At 34.1% G+C, this 25327-nt stretch overlaps 2 protein-coding genes and 1 pseudogene across 5 annotated transcripts; 1 reads left to right on the top strand and 2 right to left on the bottom strand.

The window, feature by feature from the left end:
• Positions 1-260: 260 nt before the first annotated feature.
• On the top strand, positions 261-4982 carry LOC107923895 (DEAD-box ATP-dependent RNA helicase 31). The gene is made up of 10 exons (XM_016854073.2): positions 261-1420; positions 1503-1609; positions 2000-2055; positions 2445-2669; positions 2928-3134; positions 3219-3305; positions 3384-3479; positions 3711-3926; positions 4205-4387; positions 4521-4982. The coding sequence occupies exons 1-10, from the start codon at positions 447-449 to the stop codon at positions 4746-4748; spliced, it is 2379 nt and encodes a 792-aa protein (XP_016709562.1). The 5' UTR covers positions 261-446; the 3' UTR covers positions 4749-4982.
• A 75-nt stretch (positions 4983-5057) lies between these two features.
• LOC107923894 (uncharacterized) lies at positions 5058-12611 on the bottom strand. 4 transcript variants are annotated; one of them, XM_016854069.2, is made up of 9 exons: positions 11470-12611; positions 11020-11208; positions 10612-10704; positions 10320-10502; positions 10135-10237; positions 9852-10028; positions 6869-9222; positions 5952-6553; positions 5058-5862 (listed from the first exon to the last, which is right to left on the bottom strand). In XM_016854069.2, exons 1-8 carry the CDS (start codon positions 11707-11709, stop codon positions 5984-5986), a joined length of 3909 nt encoding a protein of 1302 aa, XP_016709558.2. In that variant the 5' UTR covers positions 11710-12611; the 3' UTR covers positions 5058-5862; positions 5952-5983. The 4 variants fall into 4 exon arrangements, with proteins under 4 accessions (XP_016709558.2, XP_016709560.2, XP_016709557.2 ...); XM_016854071.2 differs by having other exon boundaries at positions 5058-5666; XM_016854068.2 differs by having other exon boundaries at positions 5058-5663.
• A 1227-nt stretch (positions 12612-13838) lies between these two features.
• Positions 13839-18539, bottom strand: LOC107923278 (phospholipase A1 PLIP1, chloroplastic-like; annotated as a pseudogene).
• Between the last annotated feature and the right edge of the window lie 6788 nt (positions 18540-25327).

Below are 25327 nucleotides of genomic sequence, written 5' to 3'. Positions count from 1 at the left end.
CCGATCAATTTCAGTGTAGATTTATCGTTACTTTAAAAAAATTAATATATGTATATAAAACATGTTTATAAATATTGAGTGAGATTAATATGTATATATATGCTAGTTAAATTAAATTAATAATTATGTATATTAAATAAATCTAATATCATGAAGGTAAAGGACACTACTACACATAATTGATTATTAATGTTGGGCCGCAAAAGGATTTTATAGCAATGGGCAAAACTTAGTTGTTGGATTCTTTTTCTTCAGACCGGATAAGTCAGATATTGGGTCTACGGTCCAGGTTCAGTCAGAAAATTAAGAAACGACATCGTTTAATGCACTCTTTTTTCTTCGTTCGCGTAAGGCTAAAACCCTATCCCCGTTCCATTCAAAACTTTTAAACCCTCAAAAAACGACTACCACGCCACTCTTCTCAGCCCTGAATTTTGGGCAAGCAAATGGTTATAAAGTTTATTCCTCATCTTCGTGTTCTCAGCCCTTCTCTGCCGGTAACTGTTTTTCCCAGCATGAAACCTGCGCGAACCATTTGCTTTAATGGGTCCATACCTGTTTTAAATCGTGTTTTCCCTTTTAAACTCAAGTTCCTTGGCTTATCGCCTCGCTTTAATGGGAAACTCATTACGCGGAGCCTTTCCACCAGGCCGTCTCGACCTAGGTCGAGGGCAAGCTCCGAGTTCACTCCTAAAATCAGAGGAGATGTTCGTGCCTCGAAGAGTCTGATCGAGGACGAGGCCGAACTCAGTGACTGGGTCGGCGAGTTGAGAACCGATTCGTTCCGTGGCCGACTCACTAGCGAAGATGAGGAATTAGACGCAGATAGACAACGCAATAGAGTTAGGAGTAGTGATAGAAAGAGAAACGGCGTTTCTGTGAAGTGGAGAAGAGAGAGTGAGCTCGACAATTTTCGTGAGTCGAGCAAGAGGGAAACACGGGGCAACTTCGGCGATTCTATTTCGAGGAAGTCCCGGTTCAGTAAACGGTTTGGTGGTGAATTAGAAGATAAAGACAGTGATGACGATGGCGAGGAGGATGACGAATCGTATTCGAGTAGAAAATCTCGCGGCGTGAAAAGAGAGAATACAAAAATGGATTCACGGAGAGGAAAGAGAAATGAGAGGGGCTTGGGTTCAGGAAATGCGGGGAGTGGAAGAAGAATGGATTTGGGAAGAAAATCAAACTTTCATGAAGAGGAAGATACCGATGCTAGTGAAGAGGAAAAAGGTCGGGAAATGAAAGGATTGGAGAATTTTCTTAGTGGGGAAGATAGTGATATTAATGCCGCTGCTGAGGATGATTATATAATTTTAAGGAAGAAAGCGAGTTATGCACTCGGATTAGAGAAGGATGCTGACCAAACAGTGACTCCTAGAAGTTCACAAGGGAAATCTGAGTCATATCTGAGTGAAACAAGGTCTAAATTTATCAAATTTTATGAGAAATGGTTCATGTGTCTTAGGATTTTGTAAATGTCTGATCTTTTGTTTTGCTTGTAGATTTGATCAAATTTCAATATCTCCCCTATCGTTGAAGGGAATTAAGGATGCTGGTTATGAGAAGATGACCGTTGTACAGGAGGCAACTCTTCCAGTAATACTCAAAGGTTCGTTTGGGATCTTTCAACAAACTATGCCTTGTTTTTTTACTGTGGAACGCTTTCATTGTTTATGGTAAGGAAGTCAAAAGTACTGTAAGTATGAATGCAACTGTATGGCAGTTTTAGAATTTCCTTTGTTTAAGTATCTTCTAAAGAATTACCTATAGAATGGTTAAAAGGTAGCCTGAGCCTCAAATGGTTATCTGTGTGGTTTACATTTCTTCAGCTTGATATTAGCCTAACTACAATGCTGGCTTGAGCTGTACCTTTAGGCTGCTAATCAGTTGATGTTCTGAAATGATATTGCCTGTAATTTTGTTCTTTGGATATTGTTTTCCAGTTATGCATATTTTTGGATCCCTACAGCTAATCACAATTTTTTTTTTTATAATTCAGGCAAGGATGTACTAGCCAAGGCCAAAACAGGCACTGGAAAGACGGTAGCATTCTTGGTAAGCTGCTGCTTTTGTAGGTTTGAGTTCACCTCATCCGTTAGTTGGGGGTTAATATCTGCCATATGACCCTTTTTTCTCTCATGACCTCTACATGTTTTGCACCATCGAAACTATAAAAGGTTTTGAGTTTCTTTTCATAAGACTTAAATTACCATTTTCTTTTTCAGTGAGGAAAAAGAGAAGTAAAAATATACCCAGGAAAACAAGTTCTTTTTCTTGCAATCTCCTGTTCTTAACTTTGTTTTCTATTTTAGGGAGAGAGCTTACTTATAGGCATCATGATATTCTGTAAAGTCCTTCTAGTTTCTAATTATTATGAGCAGCAATTGCAATTGTGAATGTGTTGCATTTGTTCGCTTTCCTTATTCTCTGTTCTTTATTTTCAGCTTCCATCAATTGAAATTGTTTCAAAACTGCCTCCTGTTGATCGTGATGTTAAGCGGCCACCAATTCATGTACTTGTAATATGCCCAACTCGAGAGCTTGCGATTCAAGCTGCTTCAGAAGCTAAGAAGTTGCTGAAGTATCACCCATCTATCGGTGTTCAGGTTGTGATTGGAGGTACAAGACTTGCTCTAGAGCAAAAAAACCTGCAAGCAAACCCTTGCCAGGTTAGTTTGTTATCATGATCGGAGATGTATGTCTTGATCCTTATTTACATTGTTAAACTGTTGAAGTGTCATGGACTGGAATTAGACTGGGGGAATTGACATGGATAAAACTTTAGATTGTATTAATCAATCAAATAGACGGAGCATCACTTCTCTGTCAACTAGTCTCTGGGTCTTCACTGTGGTTAATACTACATTACTGTCAAGGCCATGTTATGGTAGGATGATGTTACATTTTACTTCCTTTTTAACTTGCAGATTCTTGTTGCTACACCTGGAAGGCTCAGAGACCATCTTGAGAATACTGCTGGGTTTGCAACAAAGCTGATGGGTGTGAAGGTCCTTGTACTTGATGAAGCAGATCGTTTACTAGCCATGGGTTTTCGTAAAGACATAGAAAGGATAATTGCTGCTGTTCCAAAACAAAGACAGACACTTCTATTTTCTGCAACAGTTCCTGAGGAGGTTTCTTTCTTTAACCTCAGTGTGTATTGCCTATTGATGTTTCACAAATTTGAAAAAAAATTCTAAATTGCTATTGGTGTGAAGGTCCATCAAATCTGCCACATTGCACTTAGAAGAGATCATGAATTCATCAATACGGTTCAAGAAGGCACTGAGGATACACATTCACTGGTAGATTTTGCAGTCTGATATGTTCTTTTTTGTGTAAAATGGAATTTCTTTTTAATTGTTAAATTTTGGATATTTCAGGTCCGACAAGTGCACATGGTTGCTCCACTAGATATGCAGTTTTCCCTACTGTATGTTCTTCTGAAAGAACATATTGCAGATGATGTTGACTATAAGGTGTAATTTTACTGACGGTCCTTTACTTAAGCTTATTAGCTATGGTTAGAAAAAAATTGTTTTTGTTAGTCTCCAAAGCCTTTGCTACTATAAAAGTGTTGTTGGCCCGAATCCTCAAGTGTTTAGTACTGGAACTTCAAAGCTGATGTGTTTTTCTCCAAAATGTTGCTTATGCTCATCATTTTCTTGATCCTTAAACAAACCATGTAATCTAGCAATCTAACTCTGCAGGTTCTCGTATTCTGCACTACTGCTATGGTAACGAAGTTGGTAGCAGATGTTCTTCGTGAACTGAACCTGAATGTTAGAGAGATCCATTCAAGAAAATCACAGAGTTACAGAACAAGGGTATCTGATGAATTCCGGAAGTCAAAAGGACTTATTCTTGTAACATCAGATGTATCTGCTCGAGGGGTTGATTATCCTGATGTTACACTTGTCCTCCAGGTAAGCATTATTTTTCTAATTAGAATTTAGGTCCCACCTTTTTATTTCATGGTTCTATTAAAATACTGATACGATTCAAACCTGTACTGAGAAATCTTACTCTGTATCCAAGTGCATGGCTTTTTTTAAATTACCATGAGCTTCCTATATTCTGTTCAAATTTCTGAAGAAGAATAAATTTCTTCCTCATCTCAAACTTTTCTTCAATGTATACTTTGCAAAATTTTCATTTGCTGTTGATATTATATTTTACATATTTTTCTTTCAAACCATCACAGGTGGGCATGCCATCTGATAGAGAACAGTATATACATCGGCTAGGTAGAACCGGGCGTAAGGGTAAAGAAGGGCAAGGAATACTCTTACTAGCACCATGGGAGGAAAAATTTCTGTCTTGCGTCAAGGATTTGCCAATAACAAAGGCTCCATTGCCTTCTTTGGACCCAGAAACAAAGAAAAAGGTAAGCTTAGTAGAATGTGCCTTGGGCATTTTATTCCTCATTCTTGCATAACTACGAGGAAGAACTCTTGATCTTTTTTTTTTTACAAATTGGGTAGTATTCAATTTAATGGTGTTAAAATATGGTTGAACAGGTGGGACGGGCACTTTCCAATGTAGAGATGAAGAGCAAAGAATCAGCTTATCAGGCATGGCTTGGTTATTACAATTCTGATAAGAACATAGGCAGGGATAAATACAGACTGGTGGAGCTCGCAAATGAGTTCAGCAGAAGCATGGGTCTTGACAACCCTCCTGCAATTCCCAAGCTCGTACTTTCAAAGATGGGCCTAAGGAATATCCCTGGACTGCGTGTCAGATAAAGACTCCTGGAGCTGAACCAGTGATTCAGGCATCTCCAATTATCAACATACCCCTTGAATATTTTAAATATTCAAATTTTTTATTTTATTTTTGCATATCATCAGATATTTAAGTAATTGTTGTCATCTTTCATCCTCCCGAAATGGATGAAGTGGCATTGCAGCACCGACATGGACGTTGTTTATTAATACATAGCAATGCTCTGGAAAAACCAATCATCTTGGTATTCTTCACCTCGGCATCACATCACAGCTTATCTAGGAGTATCATCAAGTTAACTGAATACCTCAAAAGAGAGACTTTGAACATTGAACGCAACGTACAATGAAGGGTCTTTATTTATTTTCTGAAATATTGGTTATTTCTATATTGCTTTTTTCTTACCATGAAGACATACTGGTTCAATGAAAGCTAGTAATGAAGTTACGAAATCAAAAAATGATCGAATCCTATTACATTTGTGAGGAAGGGAAATCCTAGTAATTGCAATTTATAAAAATGACTGAATTCTGAGGAGCACCTATTTGAGTTGCAATGTATCGAAACCTAAATTTTAACTATCCTACGAGTCCTGCATATAAGTCTCTCATCATTACTCTGTTATGTCTTCATAAAAAAATATAGAGCACCTTCAGCAACAGATTTTCCATCGTTCATAGTATATGTATAGAAGGGCACAAGCCAAGAAACATGGGCGACCCATTTTCCGAGAAAACCATTAGGAATCAATGAATCAGAAAAACCACTTGTTGCTTTCATGAGTGAGATTGAGAACACAAAAAAGCGTGTTAAGGAGGGGTTCCCTCTTCATAGGGTTCCACCATCATCAAATTCTTCCCGCAAATGTTAAAAGCAAGCGGGTGGGGGGAATCCCCATCTTCTGGGCCGCTGATCTGGCAATAGAACCAAATCCCCTGCTAAGATAAATAAATCATATTCAAAATAAAATCAGAATATAAAATGTATAGACTTGAAGGGGTGGGTAATCAATTATTATCCAATTTGAATTCAATTCAGTCCTGCAATATATGTCAAGTCCTAGACCGAGAGACAACCACACAGCTCATTGAGTTGGCCATAGAAATTACTACACCAAAAAATCTATAGCTAGACCTGCAAAGGCAGTAGGACAACAGTATAGGTGCAGGGTACTGGAAGCTTTCAATAATAAACTACCTTAGACAAACCAGAAGACAATTTACCTTTGGAGGTGGGGAGAAGAAGGCTGGTCTGGTTAAAATCGTTGAGCAGAGGTACCATGAAATATTTGCTTGTCAAATACTCCACCAGAGCTCCTTCCATTGCTTAGCTGTGATACTTCATTCACACCTGAGAAACCCATCGTTCCAAGAGAGCCATTGTCTAGCGGTTCAGCAGGGGAACCACAAGCAGAATTATGATCATAAGGATACAGCATCACAACAGATGGAATGGGAGGTCCATTAGATGACACCCCATTGAGGTTCATAGCTGGCAGCGGGCACATGCCATATGGCAGGTTAGCAGAACTACTTGGTGAAGAGTTTGAGTGGACTGATCCATTGTGAGACTGGTATGATGTAAATGAATCATGTCTACGTGAGCCACAAGGCCTCTCAGTTCTGCTTTCACCACCAACATCTGCCAATTGGTCAAATGAGAACTTTGATTTTTCATTCTGATTGCGACTTTGGCTACGCCCAGCAGCTCGGTACTTTGAATTGCCATTCCAGTTCCCTTCTCTATCACCCTGCTGGCCATTTCTGTCATAATTATGTTTTTCCCTCCTTGAATTTGCAGAATGACGTTCTCTCACTGAAGCTTTCTGAAGAAGAAAAAAAATTGCATAAAATATTTATTGAAGGGTGTAGTTCTTAAGGTTAAAAGTCACAGAAATGTGAGCCAAGAAACATTAAGACCACTTCAAATATCTGATGAAAATAAATAATGACGTTGGCATCTTATAACCAATATAAGATTTGCATTTCCGATGATTCCACTCTGAGAGCACATAACCACTTAATGGAGAACCAAAAGAAATAGGACAATGAGACCAACATTATTCTCCAATAAACGCAATTTTCAAGGGCAAAAAAGTTTAAGGTAATAAAGCTAATTACAGATTTTCAATGTCACTTACGAGATTTGGCAGGTATGTCCCAGTACCACTACGATATCTTGGCATCTCATCAACATACCGTTGGTATAGACTCGCAGGTCTACTTGAGACAGATTGGAGAGGAGCAACAGGGAAAATACGAGGTCCATAATTCATAAGTTGAGAAAGACTCAGATTAGATGGAAGAGGTCTCCCAGGACCATCTAATGGGAAATGACCTTGTAAATAAATGGGTGGCACCACAACAGGTGAAGGATAAATCATAGGTGGAGAAAATCGTGAACTTTGGCAAAACCGTCCATACTGCAAGTTTTGCCAATGGCTAGCAATGTCACCATTAAGAATGTCAGATTTATGCTCCGCTGGCTCAAGAGACATGACCTTTCTCATAGAACTAGAAGTACTTAACACCTCAGACTGATCAAGTCTCTCAGATGATTCAAAATTTAGACCAGAATCAGTGTTCTCAGAACCTTCATCCCAACTAACATGGCTTGTAGATGCATCTGGAGTTCCTGTGTCTGCTGGAATGTTGTGAAAAGGGCAAAACAAAAATGGAACCGGTGGCCCTGTTATTGTGAAGGCTAAGGTGGACAGTCCAGAATTATCTGTAGTTCTTTTCCCTGAACCTGGACCTAAGGGGAACGGAGCAACAGGTATCAGTGGATCTGAGCCATTTGTCTGAGCTGTCTCATATCCAGAAATTTGATGCTTTGTAACGGGTAAAGAACCAACCAGCTGAGGTCCAGTAGTTCTTTCAGCCATTTCAGTTCCAGGTATTGATGGTGAATTCCAGTCTCTGCCATCATCTGCCTGAGAGGAATGCTCAGATACAATCTTACCTTTCCTACCAGCAGCAGAAGGAAGCACAGAAGCAGCTGTTTTCCTACCCCGTTTCTCCTTAGATGGCTTAGGGATCTTAGCTGATAACCCTTCCAAAGAGCTTTCTGATGAGGTTTTACTTCTGTATGAACTAGCATGTGAAACAGCTAAGTGTCTAGAACTTACAATTTTTTCTTCAAAGTAAACATCTCCCCCTCTATTATCTTGATATTGGCAAACATCTATATGATCTTCCCTAGTTGATCCTTGAATATCTTCAGAAAACTTGTGTTGTACTTTAGTAGAATTATCTGAGCTGCCTACTCTAGGTGAAGTAGAAAGTTGCTTATCATCTGACTGAAGTATTTCAAAACTTCCATTATCAAGATCAAAACCACCATTGGGGCCCCTGTCTTGTTCATGCCATAACTTATGTTCTACTTCCCCAGGTGGATCCTTAGAATTTGAGGGTAATCCAATGCCAGAAAAATAATTGGCAAAAGGACAAGAGATCAATCGTTGGGGAAACATTTCTATATTTGTAGGAACAAATCTGCCCAAATTTCTCTGATCATATCCCATTGATAGAGAATGGATAGGAAAAGGTAAGTCACCTGCAGCTAAATTTAATGGAAAAGGAACCTGACCATTAAAGCCATGAACTGCAGAAGATGGCATCATGTTCACCAGATCTTGCTTTTCTTGATGCATTCCTTGTGCCCCCAGAATTGAAGAGAAGTCCTGACCAGTGCTTCCCAAGCCTGAATCATCTTGGCAACCATTTAGAAGACTGTTTGGCTCAGCAGCAGTATCAATGCTTTGACAGGTTGAAGTGCACCTAACAGATGAAGAAGTATCACCTGATGATTTAATGTTATAGCTTGCCACCATATCAGAATCCATATTCTTCCTCCGATCCTTATCTGTCCTCACGGAAGCAATCTGGGTTTTCCCACTCTCTGGCACTCCGTTCTGTCTTCCTTGAGAAGTAAACTCCCCACATGTTTCAGTAAGCTCAGGACTAGATCTTGTCCTTGCAAAAAGATATCTTCCTCGAACATCAGTCACTGATGTCTCTGCTTTAGAAATATTCTGACCTGTACTACTATGGACATTCTGATTGGAATTAGAAACCCATCTAACCTGATCAGAGGTCTTTGAGTTGCAAATGCTACCATAACCCTTTTGGCTCTGAGCACAAGACACAGTAGATATTTCATTTACCTTAGTTGTGCTTTCAGATGGATGAATAACATGCTGTGAGGAAAAACTACATGATCCTTGAGTTTGAAGCCTTGAGGAAATATCATTTACTTTGCTGATTGAATTGTTCCAGACATTCTTAGATTCTTGAGTTTGGTCAGCCTTTGATAATCTCAAGCACCAGAGATCATTCCTTGGTGCGTCAGGGCGTTGGCCGCTGCCATGCCTTTCCCATGTATTCATAAAGAATTGATTTACTTCTTGAAAGAGGTCCTCTTTGGGACAATCAAGTAATCTTGCCAACTTTTTAGCCCCAAAGGAAAATGCACTGCGTATCCTAAAGAAATTGCCTGGGGAATAGTATATTATTTTTATGCACAAAAAAAACCTCCTATTAGCAATGCATGCAGCCAACCAGAAAGTTGTCAACTAAACCATTCCAAAAGCTTCAAAACTACAAAAAAGGAAGCAAGCAAAACTAAGATTCGAAGTGTTCAATATCACTTGTCTTCCTGCCAATAATAGTCTCTTTACCTTGCTTTCTACCAATTTTTATTCAAAATTTCAAAAGTGCTTAGCATGTGGCTCTCTTAATCATATAAGTTTCCAGTAACTGCCAAAACTGTGCAGAGGTAAACAAAACTAATATTCCAACCGTTTACTGCCACATTTCTTTCCTCCAATAACAATCTCTTCGCCTTGCTTTCTACCACCTTAAATTCAATATTTTCAAAAGTTCTTAGCATTTGCAATCTATCAAAGGACTTTCCGTAGGTTCACAGAGGAACAAGACAAGAAAAAAGGACATATTAATACATCAAATAGTTATGCGCAGGATAGAAACCTATGACCAACACAAGCAAGCAGCATAGTACTTGAAGCAGAAGTTTGGAACAAGGGAGAAAAATAAGTCACAAAATAGAGAGAAACCACAAAAAGGTACAAGGAATAACCACTAAACAGAAATAGATATAACTACCTTTACTAACACTACGTCCAAGGTTGTTATTTATACGCAAAGGATCGATCACATTGAAATGTTTAGAAACAAATGGTTGGCCCTGATTTTCTTGGCAAACAGCATATCTTGAACTACAACTATCGAGAAAATATTTGCTGAGTAACAACTCTCCACCATCCTTTCGAGGAGGTTCTGCTGCAAAAAGTATTTTGAACAATGTAATTAAAGCAAACACTAGAAAAATTTTGCATGTAGAGGGTAACTTCAAAGCTTAGCATTAGATGTCCAAGAAATGTAATACCTGTTATTTCTGGAAGTGAGCTGATTGGAACCGGACCCCAGAGGCTAACGCAGAAATTTTCCCAATCAAACTTGCTAAAGAACTCAAGAAAACGATACAGGACCTACGTATGAAAAAAGGAAATCAGACAGATTTACAAAGGAAAAAGGCAAAAAAAAAAAGAAAAGAAAGGTAAACATAGCCACCTCAAGAGGTCCAGAAAAGGACTCATTGAAAACATGGAATATGTAAAGAACCAAGGTTTCCAAGGCATAAGTAGAGATGAGTCCATGATGAGCACCCAAAATACGACTCTCATAATAACACCAAGCTTTTATCAGTATGATGCTACGCTTGAACAAATGGTTCTGATTTATCAAAATATCAACCTATATACACGGACATTAGGTTAGATTAAAGCTTACACAAATTCCTAAATAGTCTATCATTCCAAAGATGAATATGCAAGCTTGAAGCGTCAGACTTTGCAATACTAACCTCTTCAAGGAAACAAAGGGTACATAATCCACCAAGCTGATTAAATGAAATATCTACCACAATATTTTCTACAAGACACTTAATTATCTTCACCTGAAAGTGTATGAGAATGAAAAGAAAATATCAAAATGAATTATTGTATTAAGATAACACCATTAAGCAAATGCGTGGAAGAATTCTAAGATAGTTTTATGCAAGAACTTTCAGGAAAAAATGTGAAAAAGAAAAGCAACAATCAACTTCCCAGAAAGTAAGCAATTCTTAGAAATGTGCAACTTTTACTCGAAGAAATCAGGCAAGAAAAGGTACCAAAACATAGAATGGTAAAGAATAGATTCTAAGAAGAAAAGACAAGAATGCAAGATAATATAGGAACTGTGAAGAACAGGCATTTCATTATAACATTACCTCGGCCTGAATGTACTGAACTTCTTTTACTCGGAATTCAGCATTCTCATTCTTTTCTTCATTTTCCAGCATATCACGAACCTGATGAGCCCACATATCCTTCAAATTTTGATTCTTACTGAACGCCATTAAGTCAATATCCCCATCAGGCAAATAGGTCTTAAGGGGCACAGACCCAAAAGTAAACACCTGTCAACAACAAGCATCCAACTGGTCATTAAAATTGATCTATAAACTCACTGAACTAGACATGAACAGTTAAAAACTACATATAACATAAGTTACATTCGCCCCTCCACTCAACCACCCGAACATGAAATGTAAAGTTTATAGCTTCTTTATCCTGCATATGAATGTCACTTATCCATTTTTGACATTTTCAATAAAATACATAGAAACCAAAAAAAGAAGAAGAAAGAAGTAGACATTATAGATGGAATGGCATTTGACCTGACAAGGGAAGCATTTGGCGATGAGGCGCTGTACGTAATCAGCAACATCATTACGGCGACCTTCAGAGGGTGCATCGGGCTGAATGCAGGCAATGAGGTCGGCGGTTCTTTCCTCAGCCTTCATCCATCGTTCCGGGTCAAGCATCTGAATCACGGAGGCTGCTTCGTTCGGTAACAAACCGTTTGGCAATAGACCGTTTGGTGGTTGCAGCGCCGCCCACCCTTCATGCTCTCCCATGCAATCCTAAACCACTTTTCTTCCCTAGCAACTTTCTAAACCCTCCCAAACGCCACGCCACGCCACAATGCAACCAATCTAAAAACAATTTTTTTTATATTCTTTAAAAAAAGAAAACAATTCCGTCTGGGGAAAGAAGTGGATTGTGTTTCAATAGTCCTGGAGAATCTCTGATTTTAAAATGAAAAGGTAGAAACTTCGAAGTTACTTTAAGTTTCTTTGTTCTTTTAATTAATCAAGTGACTATACTAGATTGTATTAAGATTTCTGAAGTAAGAAAATGAAAACTTCAGCAAATACTGCCAAAAAGAAAGGGATATTCCAATGAAATTTCAAGGTAAAACGACAACAAGATGTAACTATTTTGCTTTCTTTCTTTCTACTCGATTAAGAACATCTACAAAACCTGGATAAAAGGCCCTGGAAACCAAAAAAATTGAAACAGGAAAAGGAAAAAGGGGGGAAGGAAACCCTAGAGAGTAACAAAAGAAAAACAATGGTGGCGGTGGGATGATCAAAAACCCCAAATAGAAACTGCACCAATCCTGGAAATTGGGAAGTGCGGGCAAATAAAAAAGAAAGAAAGGTGAACAAGGAAGAAATAGAAGAAATGCAAATGGAAAAAGAAATAGTTTGGGAGGGGAGTTTCGAAATAGTTGGGGAAAAAATGAGATAAGGGGTATATAGGATCAAAAAAAAAACTTCTTTAGGCTACTGTGGTAAAGTGCCAGAGAAATGAAACAGAAGGGGAGCATTTGGTTACAAGAATATGCGGAGGCGTGATAGAGATAGGGAAGGAGTGCATTTGAGGGTTTGTTTTAATGGAAATTTAATTGAGAGGAAGAAGACGATAGAATCTCTGCCAGAGAGAAAAAAGGGAAGCAGAAAATAAAGAAGAAGAAGCAAAATAAAATAAAATAAAATAAAATAAAAAGGAAAATAGAAATTTAAAAAAAATTTGTTATTTTAGTATTTTTTTCCTTTAGTTAGACAGGCCTTTTAAGAAATAATTCGGCCTTTTAATTTTGATGGGTAAGGCCTCCTTAGGTAAATAATGGGCTCAGCTAGCAAGGAAATCTGTAATGCGAATTTGATTGTACTTTTTCTTTTCTATTTAATGATTGATACAATGTTTAAAATTATTTATAATTTTTTCTACACTTATAAATAGGAGAATAATGCGCCTTAGTGCAGTTAAATTCATATCTTTCTGTATTGACAACAATATCCTTACTAATTAAGCTAAGACTCAATTAGTAGATTATTATTATTTTTGTAAAGTGTAACTGTATTGGTTGTTTTAAAACTACAATGAAAATTTATCATATTAGTTAGTTCATTTTATTCAAAAAATCAATTAGGCTTTATTGCCAATATATTAATTAAAAACACAATGATCAAATTAAAAATAAGTGTGTATCTATCAAAACTTTGGATTTGACATATTAAAAAAATATATAAATAAATTATAATGACTCTGTTTGTGTTTCTTTAATTCAAGATGTCCATGTAGTAGGTACATATGTCTTTACAATTTGATTTATGTGTTTTAGAAATATTCCGCATAATGTTTTAACTAACAGTTAACATAAAATTGTCGATTGAGTCTTAACTCGATTGGCATCGACATTGTTGCCTGTGCAAACGATGTGGGTTCGAGTGTGCTGAAACGTATTATCCCCCTATTTAAGGGTTGAGGAGGGACTATGGGTAGTTTTAGAGATGTTATCAAAGAAGAGCAGATATGATAAGAAGCTATAATGAGATTAATGTTTAAAAAAATCTAAATTGAGGGCTAAGTTGATGGAATGATATAATTGATACAATAATTATACTTTAAGGATTTAATTAAAATTTTATAAAATTTAAAGACCAATTTAGAACAAAGGTGATAGTTTGAGGAGATTTGGTAAATTAACCATTTTTTCTAAACTTTAAAACCAGGTTGTATGAGATTAGGATATTTATGTACCCGAATCTAGTTTATATACATTGCATAAAGCGAGAAAAGCATAGCGGCATTGGGATGTTATTTTGTGTATGGTCAGGCTGCCCTGTTGTGTTGTTAGTGGCGAAAAAATCTTGGCATTAGAAGTTTAGAATACGTATAAAGAAATGAGAGTTTTGTGTTGAAAGCTAAAACATTAACAATCTATTAATATTAAATAGTATTAGGCTATTAGCCCATTATATGACATCAGACCCAGCAAAAGTCACCAAGTTCAGTGAATGTACAAGGGTTGTTTTGTTTCTCCTTCCTTTTTTCTTCAATATTATGTGTGTTGCCATAACATTATGGTGAAAACAAAAGAAGAAGAAGAAAAAGTCAAACCATAGAGATAAGGGTTGAGAGTTTTCACACCCCGCTCATTATCTTTTTATTTGATAAAAGGATATTCTCTAAACTTTTATCATGACTCCATGAGTGAGGAGATGGTGAATTAAGCAGTGGCCATAATAAGCTTGTATCCATTCTCGAACACCGATTGGCCATCTTTTGTAGCCTTAGGACCCCATTAACTATTTTCAAGTAGTTGCTGGAGTCATGGTCTCTTAAAATAGTACCTTCCGAGCCATATGCCGTAAGATCACTGAGGGTGTCCAGTGGATGTGGACAATTAAGGAAGGCCTTAAGCGCCTGCATGGAGTATTCGGAATGTGTTTTGTCCAAAGCATAAAGAGCATTTCCCGGTGGGATTAGAGGGTGTGGAGGAGATGACTTTTCACTTGGTTGGAGAATGAATAGTTTGCCAAGTGGAGAATGCAAAAGTTTCTGCATTAAAAACAAAACAAACAAATCAATGCATGAGTTAGGTTGCAACTTCAGCTGATTGTTATTCGATAAACAAGTGCTTACATTTCTAAGCAAACAGGTGTGAGACCGGAGGGAACCAGGCAAATGCTTGAGGACAACCGCCACATGGTTCGGATACTTGCAGGAGAAGGCTCTAGGGACAATGTCTCGGTGCATCATTACACAATGAACATGGTTGTCATCCAGCCCAGTTCATCTAGAATCCTTTGGCCCCCACAAAACACAAACGGTGAATCGAAAGTGACAACAGGTCGAAGAGCAGATGGCTTTACAACGTTCCTAGCGAACAACATCAAGTTAACTAAAAGAGAAAGACTACCCCCAAGAGAGTGACCCGTAAATTGAAGCTTCGCACGACGTCCATGCCTCTTCAGATGGTCCATAATTTTTGGCATGAATTGTTCATATATCTCCTTTGCAGCTTCATAAATTCCTCTATGAACTAGCACACCAATTCCCTATGAGAGAACAATAGTATTAGATTTATAGTTAACTCTGCTAAATCTCCTGTTTATAATTGATACAATCATACTAAGCTCACCTCAAATTTAGTAGGCTCAAATAAAAGGTTTGCCTGCCATGACGCTAGAGAGTCTGACCCCTGCAATTCAAGTTCAGTTAGATCCTATGGATGCAAATATAAACCAATAATCTACATGATGTCAAGATTCACTAATCTGGTCTTTCCTCATGCGACTTTATGTCTTAACAAAATGACTACCCTGAAATATAGTGGCATAACCTATCAACAGAAAATGAAATGAATGACGAAAAAATTGAACTATTTACCTGAATTACAAAACAGCGGGTGTATGTGTTTAAGTCGTCACAAACAAACCATTCACAAGGCGATGAGTGTAATGACTGTAGATCCTTTGTTGTCTCTTGCTTTTTCTTTTCCCCGGCTCTAACCACAATGGTCATTGCTTCTACCGCCATGAGAGCAGCCACCTCTGAGTTATATACTCGAGGAGGTGAATTCTCTCCCTCCATTTCTGGCTGCTCTAAAATTCTACACGAATTCATGCCATCCTCCTCCTCCTCCTGTGACTTAGAGCTAGGGGACAAAAGGCCCTTTGCCTGTGACTGAACATAGCATGCAGCTGAAGCAGCAATCTCATACACAACAGATATGCGGATTGGGCACTTCCATTCTTTACCCTCAACTTTCTTTGACTCGGATTCAGAAGTTTCCGTGAAAGGTACACAAGTAGAATCATGGTCTAATTTTGCTTTGATTTTAGCTGCTTTTGCTTTCTTTTCGAGGGACGATGTTACGAACCGTAGACCATAATATTTTCTTAAATCCTTTTCCTGCATGTATTTTACTAGAATGAGATTAACTAATCCTTAAGAATATGAACTCATTTAATTTGTAACATCAATTTACTGATGGACATAATTGCCATGTTTAAAGCATACCTTAATTGACGGTATCACATAAGCCATGTTGCACAAGAAGGCCAGCTGAGAAATCACCTTGGTATCAGACCATGGCACTTGAACCAATAATTTAAAGAAAGAATCACGGTCATATTTCACTTCACTGCCTTCATCTTCAGAATCGTAGTTCACTTCACTGCCATCATCATCTCCATTTTCATTCTTATCATATATTTCAGCTCCTTCCACACCCTCTTCTACTTGTTTATGTTTAAAGCTACTTTGAATCTCCAGTAACCTATTCAACCAATTCGCTCTCTTTATTTCCTTCTTTTCATTATCGTTTCCCCTCAAGTTCCCATCAATAACATTCACATCCTTTCCCACCCTACTCAAATCCTTACTCGTCTCCGGATCGAACAAAAATGATCTAACGGAGTTTGGGATCATGGAACCAGATATTCGAAATGGTAACGGCGGGAGAATTCCGAAAGAACGGCTAGTCTTGAGGGTTGATTTTGTTGATGCAGCAACTATCTTATTGGTAGAGTAACAAAGGTGGTTATCCGAATAAGACCTTTGAATGCCAACTCGTTTATGAAGATTAACGCTCGAATGGGATCGACGGAGCCCATCAATCTCTTCTTTACATCCATCTTTTTTGGCCACTGCAGTAGCGTGAGAGGTAGGGACAACCATTGATGTGCAGGCCATAACTTGGTAGGAGATGTTTGATGCACAACTAATGCCGGTAAACTGTAACTTTATAGTGGCCTGAAACAATAACGAAGCGTTATTAGAGAAGAAATCTATGCCATCAGAAGATTGTGAGCTAAAAACCAGGGGTGTTGGTGGATTTCTTTGAAAGAAATTAGAACATGGTAAACAACATTATAAAGGCAATGAGCTATTGACAACAAGATTCTAGGATGCATCAGTAGCCAAATTACCAAACTCAACTTTGTAATTGGACTTTACGAAAATGGGTGATGAAAGGTGTTTTTGGGTCTTTAACAATATGCCTAGTTATGTACGAGATTGTGTTTCGAGGCAGATGTTGGTCCATTTAACACACCATGCTCTTTTTAACTTTACCCCCCAACAATTGAACACGGTTAATCTTGTTTTTTGGGAACCACCTACCGTAAGACAAATGCATCGATGAAACCTAATGTGTACTAATTAGTTTGAATCTCCCAACATCTCAAATAGGACAAAAAAAAACACATTTCTTTAGCTTTTTAACTTTTTAAAAATAGTTCTGAAAGTCAAATTCAAATACTTGACTCCATTGACCAATTCTTTAGCTTGCTCCATTAAGAGGGGATATGCCATGACCATGTAGGAAAAGTTTAGGTTGTGAAACAAAAATAATGGAAATTTTGATGAAAAAGAAGTATCCTCCGCTCTTGGAAATCCCCGTCCTCACTCGTAACATCGTTGCCGCAGTTCCAATGGAAAATCCTCGCACGCTAATAAAATACTACCCTTTAATGCAATGTTAAGCTCTCATTTGTTTAATGGAGTACATGAATATTATTACTTTTTTCCCAATAATACAAAAAGCTTCTAAAACTCTAAATTAAAATCGGGAATACCTATGCTTCTACTATTATTTTAATTACTCAATATCGTGATACACAAAGATTAGAACCATATAAATAATCTAATTTAATATATCTTCAAAAACCCAAGGTGTGTTGATCAATCTATACACCCAAACTCCAAAATTCCTTCAAAATTTTAAAGGGTTTGAATGTTAGTCTTAAACAAAAAAAATCGTTTAAAATATGAATCAATTTTGAATTCAAATATTTAAATTTCAAACTCAGCTCGACCTAATTTTTAAGTTATAATATAGTCGAATCAGACTCAGACTATGAAAATATCATATCGAAGTCAAACTTCTAAATCGAAATTGACCTATCACATAATAGTTAATTAATATTCTATCTTCTTAATTAATAGTTAATTAATATTCCTTTATCACGTAATAATTATTAATATATTATTAAATTGATTTTAATATTAAATTAGTAATAATATAATAAACAAATTATTTTTTATATATTACAAAAAATTCATGTGTTCGACTACTCAAACATCTAAAATATTTGTCATCAATTACTTCATTTCTTCTTATTTTATTTAGATCCCGTTCATGGACGTGGAATACTTAAATTAAATTATTAAGAATAAAATAAATAAATAAATAAAAATATAGAGTAAAAATAAATGAAATTATTTTCGATTTTGCGTGCGGGTGAGCTGAGCTAGCATTCGGCGCTAAACCAACAGCAGAAATAAAAATTCGAACTCATAAGAATGTACCTTTGTTCACCTTCAACGGAAACCACGTATCTATCGAATGAGGAGACGAGGCCACAAACCACAATGATTGTGGAGAAATCGGACCGATGCAAGAGGTAAAAGAGAAAAGCAAAAACTTTAAAGCTTTTTAGAATGCATTCAAAAATGGAGGTCCATATGTGTTGGCAGCTGAACTCGGGCAAGAAACTTGAAACTGAAATATGGGAACATTTTACAGCGGATTTTGTTCTGAAAGATTGATGTTATATTATATATGGTTTGGAAAAAATAAACTATTTCTTGTCGGGAGAGCCAGATCTGGTTTTGCTGCTGCTATTGACTGTGTAATGTTATAATATATATGGAAAAGAGGCGATCGATGAATCAAAGAGTCCCAATCGATGAATCAAAAATTAATTTTTGTCATAAAAAATTATAAATTACTCTTCGAAATTGATTAATTTATTTAAAAAGGGTAGCTTAATGAATATTAAATGGAGGTGAGAGAAGGTTGATGCTTTCGGTGGTGGGTAGAAACGTGAATGGCAGCAGAGCGGTGGGAAGGCCAAATGTGCGGTTGCATGAAGCAACCATTGGCAGTAGCTTCCACATTTCCTCCCTCTAGTTGGTTGTTTCTTCTTTCTGCTCATTACCTCTTTTTTTCCACCCCCCTTTACAACCGCCCCTTACAGCGGGAGGAAGCATGCTTTGTTTCTTCAAAAAAGAGAATTTTGAGTGCTTTGAATAGAGCCATCCTCATTGCTAGCCTCGGTAATTGCCACGTAGCTCTCCAGACAAAGATTCTTCTCCCTGCACCAAGATTGTAGAACCGCCACGAGTCATCTCAGCATTTGTATCTCGTGTTTTTCATGTTCATTATCATTTGTTCTTCAATTATTGTTTCTTTTTTAGAAAAAAAAAATCACAGAGGAGGGATTTGAACTAAGATATTAAGAGAAGAAGAAAATTTGGTAACAACGTTATTCTATAATAGTGCACCAATTATTAGTTGATAATTTTTTATGTGATTTAATCTGTACAAATATATAATTTTACATCAAACTCATATATATGAATGCTTAACAAAATATTATATAACTTTCCAGTTATCAGTATTATATAATTCCAAACTCATTTTCCTTGTCCTAATTTCTCAGAAAATAGAACATCAAGATTCGTTCACATAAAGTTCGGACATTTCTTGGACATGTTTCACCCAGTGGTCCAAGAAATACAGTGGGTTGGATATTGGACCGGGCCTGGTGTAAAACAACGGGTTCTCTACTTGTATACCGCCAGCAGACATGCAGTCCCATCTTTATTAGTGATCGTTCCTGATTGTTCAAACTCCAATCTTGGATGCCTGCATCTTTAAAACTACAACTCTTCATAGTACGGGTTACCTGTCTAGGCCCGAAAGTTCACCCGAAATTTAGAAGAATTTAGGTAATTACATTAAGTCATAAAAATGGGTTTGAACAAAAAAATTTTCCAATCCGTTTTAAATTTATAATACTTTATATTATGTTATTTTTATATATTATTTAATTCTAAAATATATACTAAATATATAATACTACTCTAATGTAAACATTAAAATAATATTAAAATGACTATAAAAATTTTCAATAAATAAAAATGTATAAAATTATTAAATATTAAAGTAATATAATATAAATATTTTAAAAAAAAATAACATGGACGGGCCTAAAATGGATTTGGGTTAGTCTTTTACAAATATGGACGGATTTGGATAAAATTTTAAGCCCAAATTTCAAATCGGACCAAATTTGGACAAGCATAAAATATTTTAATATCATACTTAAGTCCAACCTGAACCCGACACAACCTGACGTGTCCACTAACACTTCTATTTAAACCCACACATATTTTTTTTATAATTAAGATCTTTTTTATATCTAATTCATTGAAATTAATCATTTTAATTTTTATGGCTATTTTTTTCTCCCATACTTTCCTTAATTATGTCAATCCTGAAGTTCAAACATAGTTTTTTTTTTGGAAGTAGAACGTACTTATTGATAAACTACACAATCATTTCTATAGGCAGTTGAAATAAAGATAACGACAGGTGCATTCTTTTGGAATTTTAAATCATAATTATGTTGTTATGTAATTGATTTTGAAATAAATATCTTAAAAGAAGTCCAAATTTCAAATGCTTTTTGGACGGTGCGTCCTGCATTGAATCACTTAATCAACACTTTGACTTCAACTTATAAGTATTAAACTTTTGGAAAGTTATCAATTGGTTCATACCAAACCCTATCTAAAGTGATTTTAAAGCATCAAAAGTGGATATTTTAATTATAATTAATTTAATTTTAAGTTGGAGGATGTATTTTATATATACATATATAATTTCGCAATCAATTTCAGGTTAAATCGAAGCTTGGGGCTATTTCATTTATTGATGTTTGCTTAAGATTTTGATAGCATTTATGCCCCGGTGGTCCAAAATTTCGTTGCACAACCTAAATGCTTTGAAGGGATTTTTTTTTTTTTTTGGGATGCAATGGCGGAGAATACGCCAGGTATGCGTCTTGGTTTTTTGATCAAATGGCAGAAATTTTTTTACTAAATGAATAATTATTTAAAAAAACAATAATTCGATTTAATCTCTATTAAAATTTTATAATTTTATTTAGATCTCAAAAATAAATAATTTAGCTTCACTCTTAGGAATATGTGCATGGCAAATGAATGCATTAAGGATATAAAGTTGTGGTGGATATTAAGGATTCAACTTTACTTACGTTTGGTTGGAAAGAAAAGTTGGTGAAAAATAGAGTAAATGAGGGTCTTTGCTTTCAAACATTCATTGCTTTACACAGTTGAACACAAAATTGGAAGTTATTGCAATTGTGGAATACTCGGCTTCTTTGTTTGAAAGGCCAAAGTTTTGGATAATAACGCTCTAAACATCCAATCAAAATAAAGTCAGCTTGTAGATAAACTCATGCTACTAAGCAAAGCAAAGGTCCAAAGTTTCCTATTTTCTTTCCCTCTTTATCACCTTTTTATGTTTATCATTCGTGGTTGTAAATTGCTTTCAATTTACACAATCATGGTCTCTCTCTCTTTTTTTTTATTTGAATCACTTTTCGAGTATTCATTCTAATTTAGGATTTAGAGTTAATATTTGTTAAAATATAAATTCTATACGTTAATTCGGATTAAAAATGAATCTGAAAGTTAATGCTGTATACTAAATGTGAGCCTAAGGGCATCAAATTTTGTGTTTGAAGACGTTGTTCGATATTTAAGTTTTGTAAAAAAATGCAAATTGGGAAAAAAAAATTCATCTGATAAAGGAAAGAAACCAATCGTGAAGGGATAATACCTATTCTTATCTATCTTTTATTGTTGAGATGCAAAGTAACTTGTGAACTTGTTTTTATACTAAGATATCGTTAAATTAAAATAATTTAGGGTTTATGATTTAGAGTTATTAAATTTTAATTTTTTAATATAACAAAATTTATTAAATTATTAATCTTGTTTAATTTTTAGGTGGGAAGTGCTAACTGCTAAGTGAATATCCAATATACTGTGTGGATTTTTTAGTTTTAACGAAAGAGAATGTATATACATTGGAGTGAAAATCGATGATAATGAAAATGTTGAGACGATAGCGTTTGGGTATTAAAAATACAAGGATGTTACATTTGGAGTTGTTAGCAAATATGGAGTACTAGATTTTGAATAATGCTAGGCATATTGATTATGTTAGTGTAGACGTCCATCATGGACACTCACACATTGCATAAACCCTCACATGGATAAGTTTTTGTGGCAGTTTATACTTGAAGTTAAAAGAAATTGCATGGAGCAATTCATGCTCCATAGTGCACATTTGCTAGGGTCATGTTTTCTAAATGATTAAAATATCAATTAAAGAGGAACTCGATGTCATCCATTTATAATTTGACATTTGTTACTATCGAAATTATTTAATCATTCCAGAATACTTATCTTGATTTCGATGGAGTGACAATGAAAGAACTTAGCGGCACAATATGACTCAACATTCATAGGTGTGAAGATAGTACTAAAAAAGTCCTTAAAGTATTACTCTTTATTTAAAGAAGTCTTAATATTATTTGTGTAGTTAAATAAATCATAACTTATGATATTTACTCATAAAAACCCTTAATTTTAATGCTAAAGTAAAAAAGAAAATTGAATTTCAAGCTTTTATCTTAGTTTTTATTGGTGCAAAAGAAATTATATAACTTTAATATCAATATACAATATAAAAGAGTAATTAGAATTTTCAAAAAAAGTAATTAAATGTATTATGTATGCAAGCATGTTTAAAATCTTTTAAATTATCATTTCATTTTTATTTTATAAATTATTCTCGTCAAATTCATATCAACATTATGTTTTGCTGAAAATGAAATGAAAGTTCAATGCTGGCCTCAAACTCATTCCTCAATTTTTAAAAAGCATAATGAATTTTTTTATAAAAAATTATTTTAATTTTCTATTTATTTTTCATCTTTTCTGTTTAATTATACATATGAATTGTCATGTGTATGTTATTATAGTAATTATATAAATTTTTTAAAAGTTAAAAAAAATATTTTTTTAAATTAATTAATTGCTAATGTAGCATTCATATGATAATCCATATGTCTATAATATCAATAAAATTAACAAATGTTAATTTTTTATTCAATTTTAAGTGATTTGGCTGATAATATAAATTAAAAAAAGAATAGACGAATAAAAAACTAAATAATTTCTTTTTATAAAATTGGAGGAAAAATCGATATGACTTTTTTAAAGTAGAGTACGAGAAACGAAAGTAACAAAGTGGATGGCAAATTAAACATAGCATCAATGGTTCACAAGGAAAAGAGAAACTTTTTTTAATTGCTTTGAAACGTGTCACCCTAGGATGCTGTATGTTCCTTGTTAGCTATCCAATAAAATTGAAGTAATTCAAGGAGAGAGAAATTTATGAAGTTCTATAGGTTAAATTTAACGAATATGCCAAAAAAAAAATAGAGACATAGGTTACTTTTTAGGATATTTAAGGAAATATATCGAATTTGGTAAGAGAAATTAAAAATATGTGTTTTTAGCTTCTGTCACCTCAATTGAAAACATGTCTTATAAGATACACTTTTTGACTTTTTTAACACATCGTTAAATGTTAGTTATTTTGTTCTTGAGTTTTGGGTTTGATTTCTTTCTTACGTATTTTTTTTATTTCATGTTATTTTAAGCTTTTTTCTTTACTTTTAATTAATGTTTTTAACACATGTGATTTCATTCTTAAGTCTCAAGTTTAATTTATATTCTAAATATATTTGCATTTTTTTTCATGAAAAGTTGTTTTAAGTTTTTTTTTTATTTTTAATTAATAACTCTTTTATTTATAAAATTAAATAATTATTGCTAATATCAGTATTTTTAGTAAATATATTTTTTGTATGTGTAATATTTATTTTTCAATTCATATAATGAGTGTAGTAAATTTTAGTATTATATATTTTTGTATATGTATTTGAAATATTTCACATATAAACATAATAATATTTGAAATAATTATTTCATTTTATAATATTAGAAATCACCATACCCACAATATAGGCGGAGAAGATAAATATCTGACATATAAATATTATATATAAAGAAAAATATATCAAAAATTTAGTTGATGTTTATATTATATATAAATGAATTATTAATTTTAAATATTTTTAACATAATGATATATATAATATATTTTTTATTATATAATTACATATTTATTATTTAATTTTATAAATAAAAAAATTATTAATTAAAAAATTAAAAACAATATATTTATTAATTAAAAAGATTAATTAAAAATATAAAAAAATTGAAATAACATGAAATAAAAAAAATACAAAAGTGCTTAAGAGAGGAATTAAGCTTGGAATTTAATGATGAAATCACTATTATTTAATCATTTAACCAAATAAGTTGATGTATTAAAAAAATTAATTAAAAATAGAAAAAAAGTTGGAAAAAACATGAAATAAAAAAATACAAATGTGAATAAGAAATGAGTCAAACCCGGGACTCAAGAATTAAATCTAGAAAACTCCAAATTTAATGATTTCAAAATCAAAATGATGGATTAGATTAGATATTTGCATTGAGAATTGATTAAAAATTTAATTTGAAGAGAGATAAATGTTGAAAAAATGAACATCATGTATATAATAAGAGTAATTAAATGTTATTATTTACTATTATAATAGGTTAAACCTAAATTAAAAGTGATCTAATTCGATTAAGGTTTATTGGAATTTTAAGTATTAGATAAAGTATGAGTCAAATATGTATAGATACTCTAGTAACTAATTTCAAATTGGTGATGGACTGGTTAAAAATTAAGGTTAATGTATAAAAGTTATATATTAGAATTATAGTCTCCAATTTACACATAACGATAAATTTTCTAATATTCCATCTTTAGAAAAGAAAAAGCAAATTTTATTTGAATTTCTTGAGTACTAATTTAGAAGATAAAAAATCGTAATATCTAAAAAATTTTAAGGAATTGATGGATTCATGGACGCTTCAATATATAATTTTATTCATGATCATGATAATTCGTGATGATTTATTAAATTTTTTTATGATTCTAACAATAAAAAAATGATTAAAAACATAACCTATCCTGACTAAAAATTAAATTAGATATGAAAACAACAAGAGTTAAACTTAAGGTCCTGAAGTTATCACGAAAATAAAATTAGACATTAAAAAAAAACATTGATTTGTTATATTTGATAAGTAATATGATCATAAATTTAAGATTTCATTCTATTTCAACATATTTTCCTAATTTCAAATTTCTCTAATTTTAGTCCCTAAAATATAAAACTTAAGGTTTAGTTTACAATTCAATCCTTTATTCAATTCTAATTAAAATTTCTATCAAATAAACCCTCAATTCCATCATTTATTCAACATAAACCCTACTAAAAAATCTATTAACTTTCAAAATTTCAACTTAAATCCAAGAGTGTTTCACTCTAGGATTCCAAAAACATCAAATTTATGAGAAAATGACTTGATTTAACTTACCAATTAAACTTCAAG

This window comes from Gossypium hirsutum, chromosome D11 (assembly GCF_007990345.1).
Source record: "Gossypium hirsutum isolate 1008001.06 chromosome D11, Gossypium_hirsutum_v2.1, whole genome shotgun sequence".
NCBI classification, from domain to species: Eukaryota; Viridiplantae; Streptophyta; class Magnoliopsida; order Malvales; family Malvaceae; genus Gossypium; species Gossypium hirsutum.
Note: the sequence above shows the minus strand (reverse complement) of the source record. Positions and strands in the feature narration are given on the sequence as shown.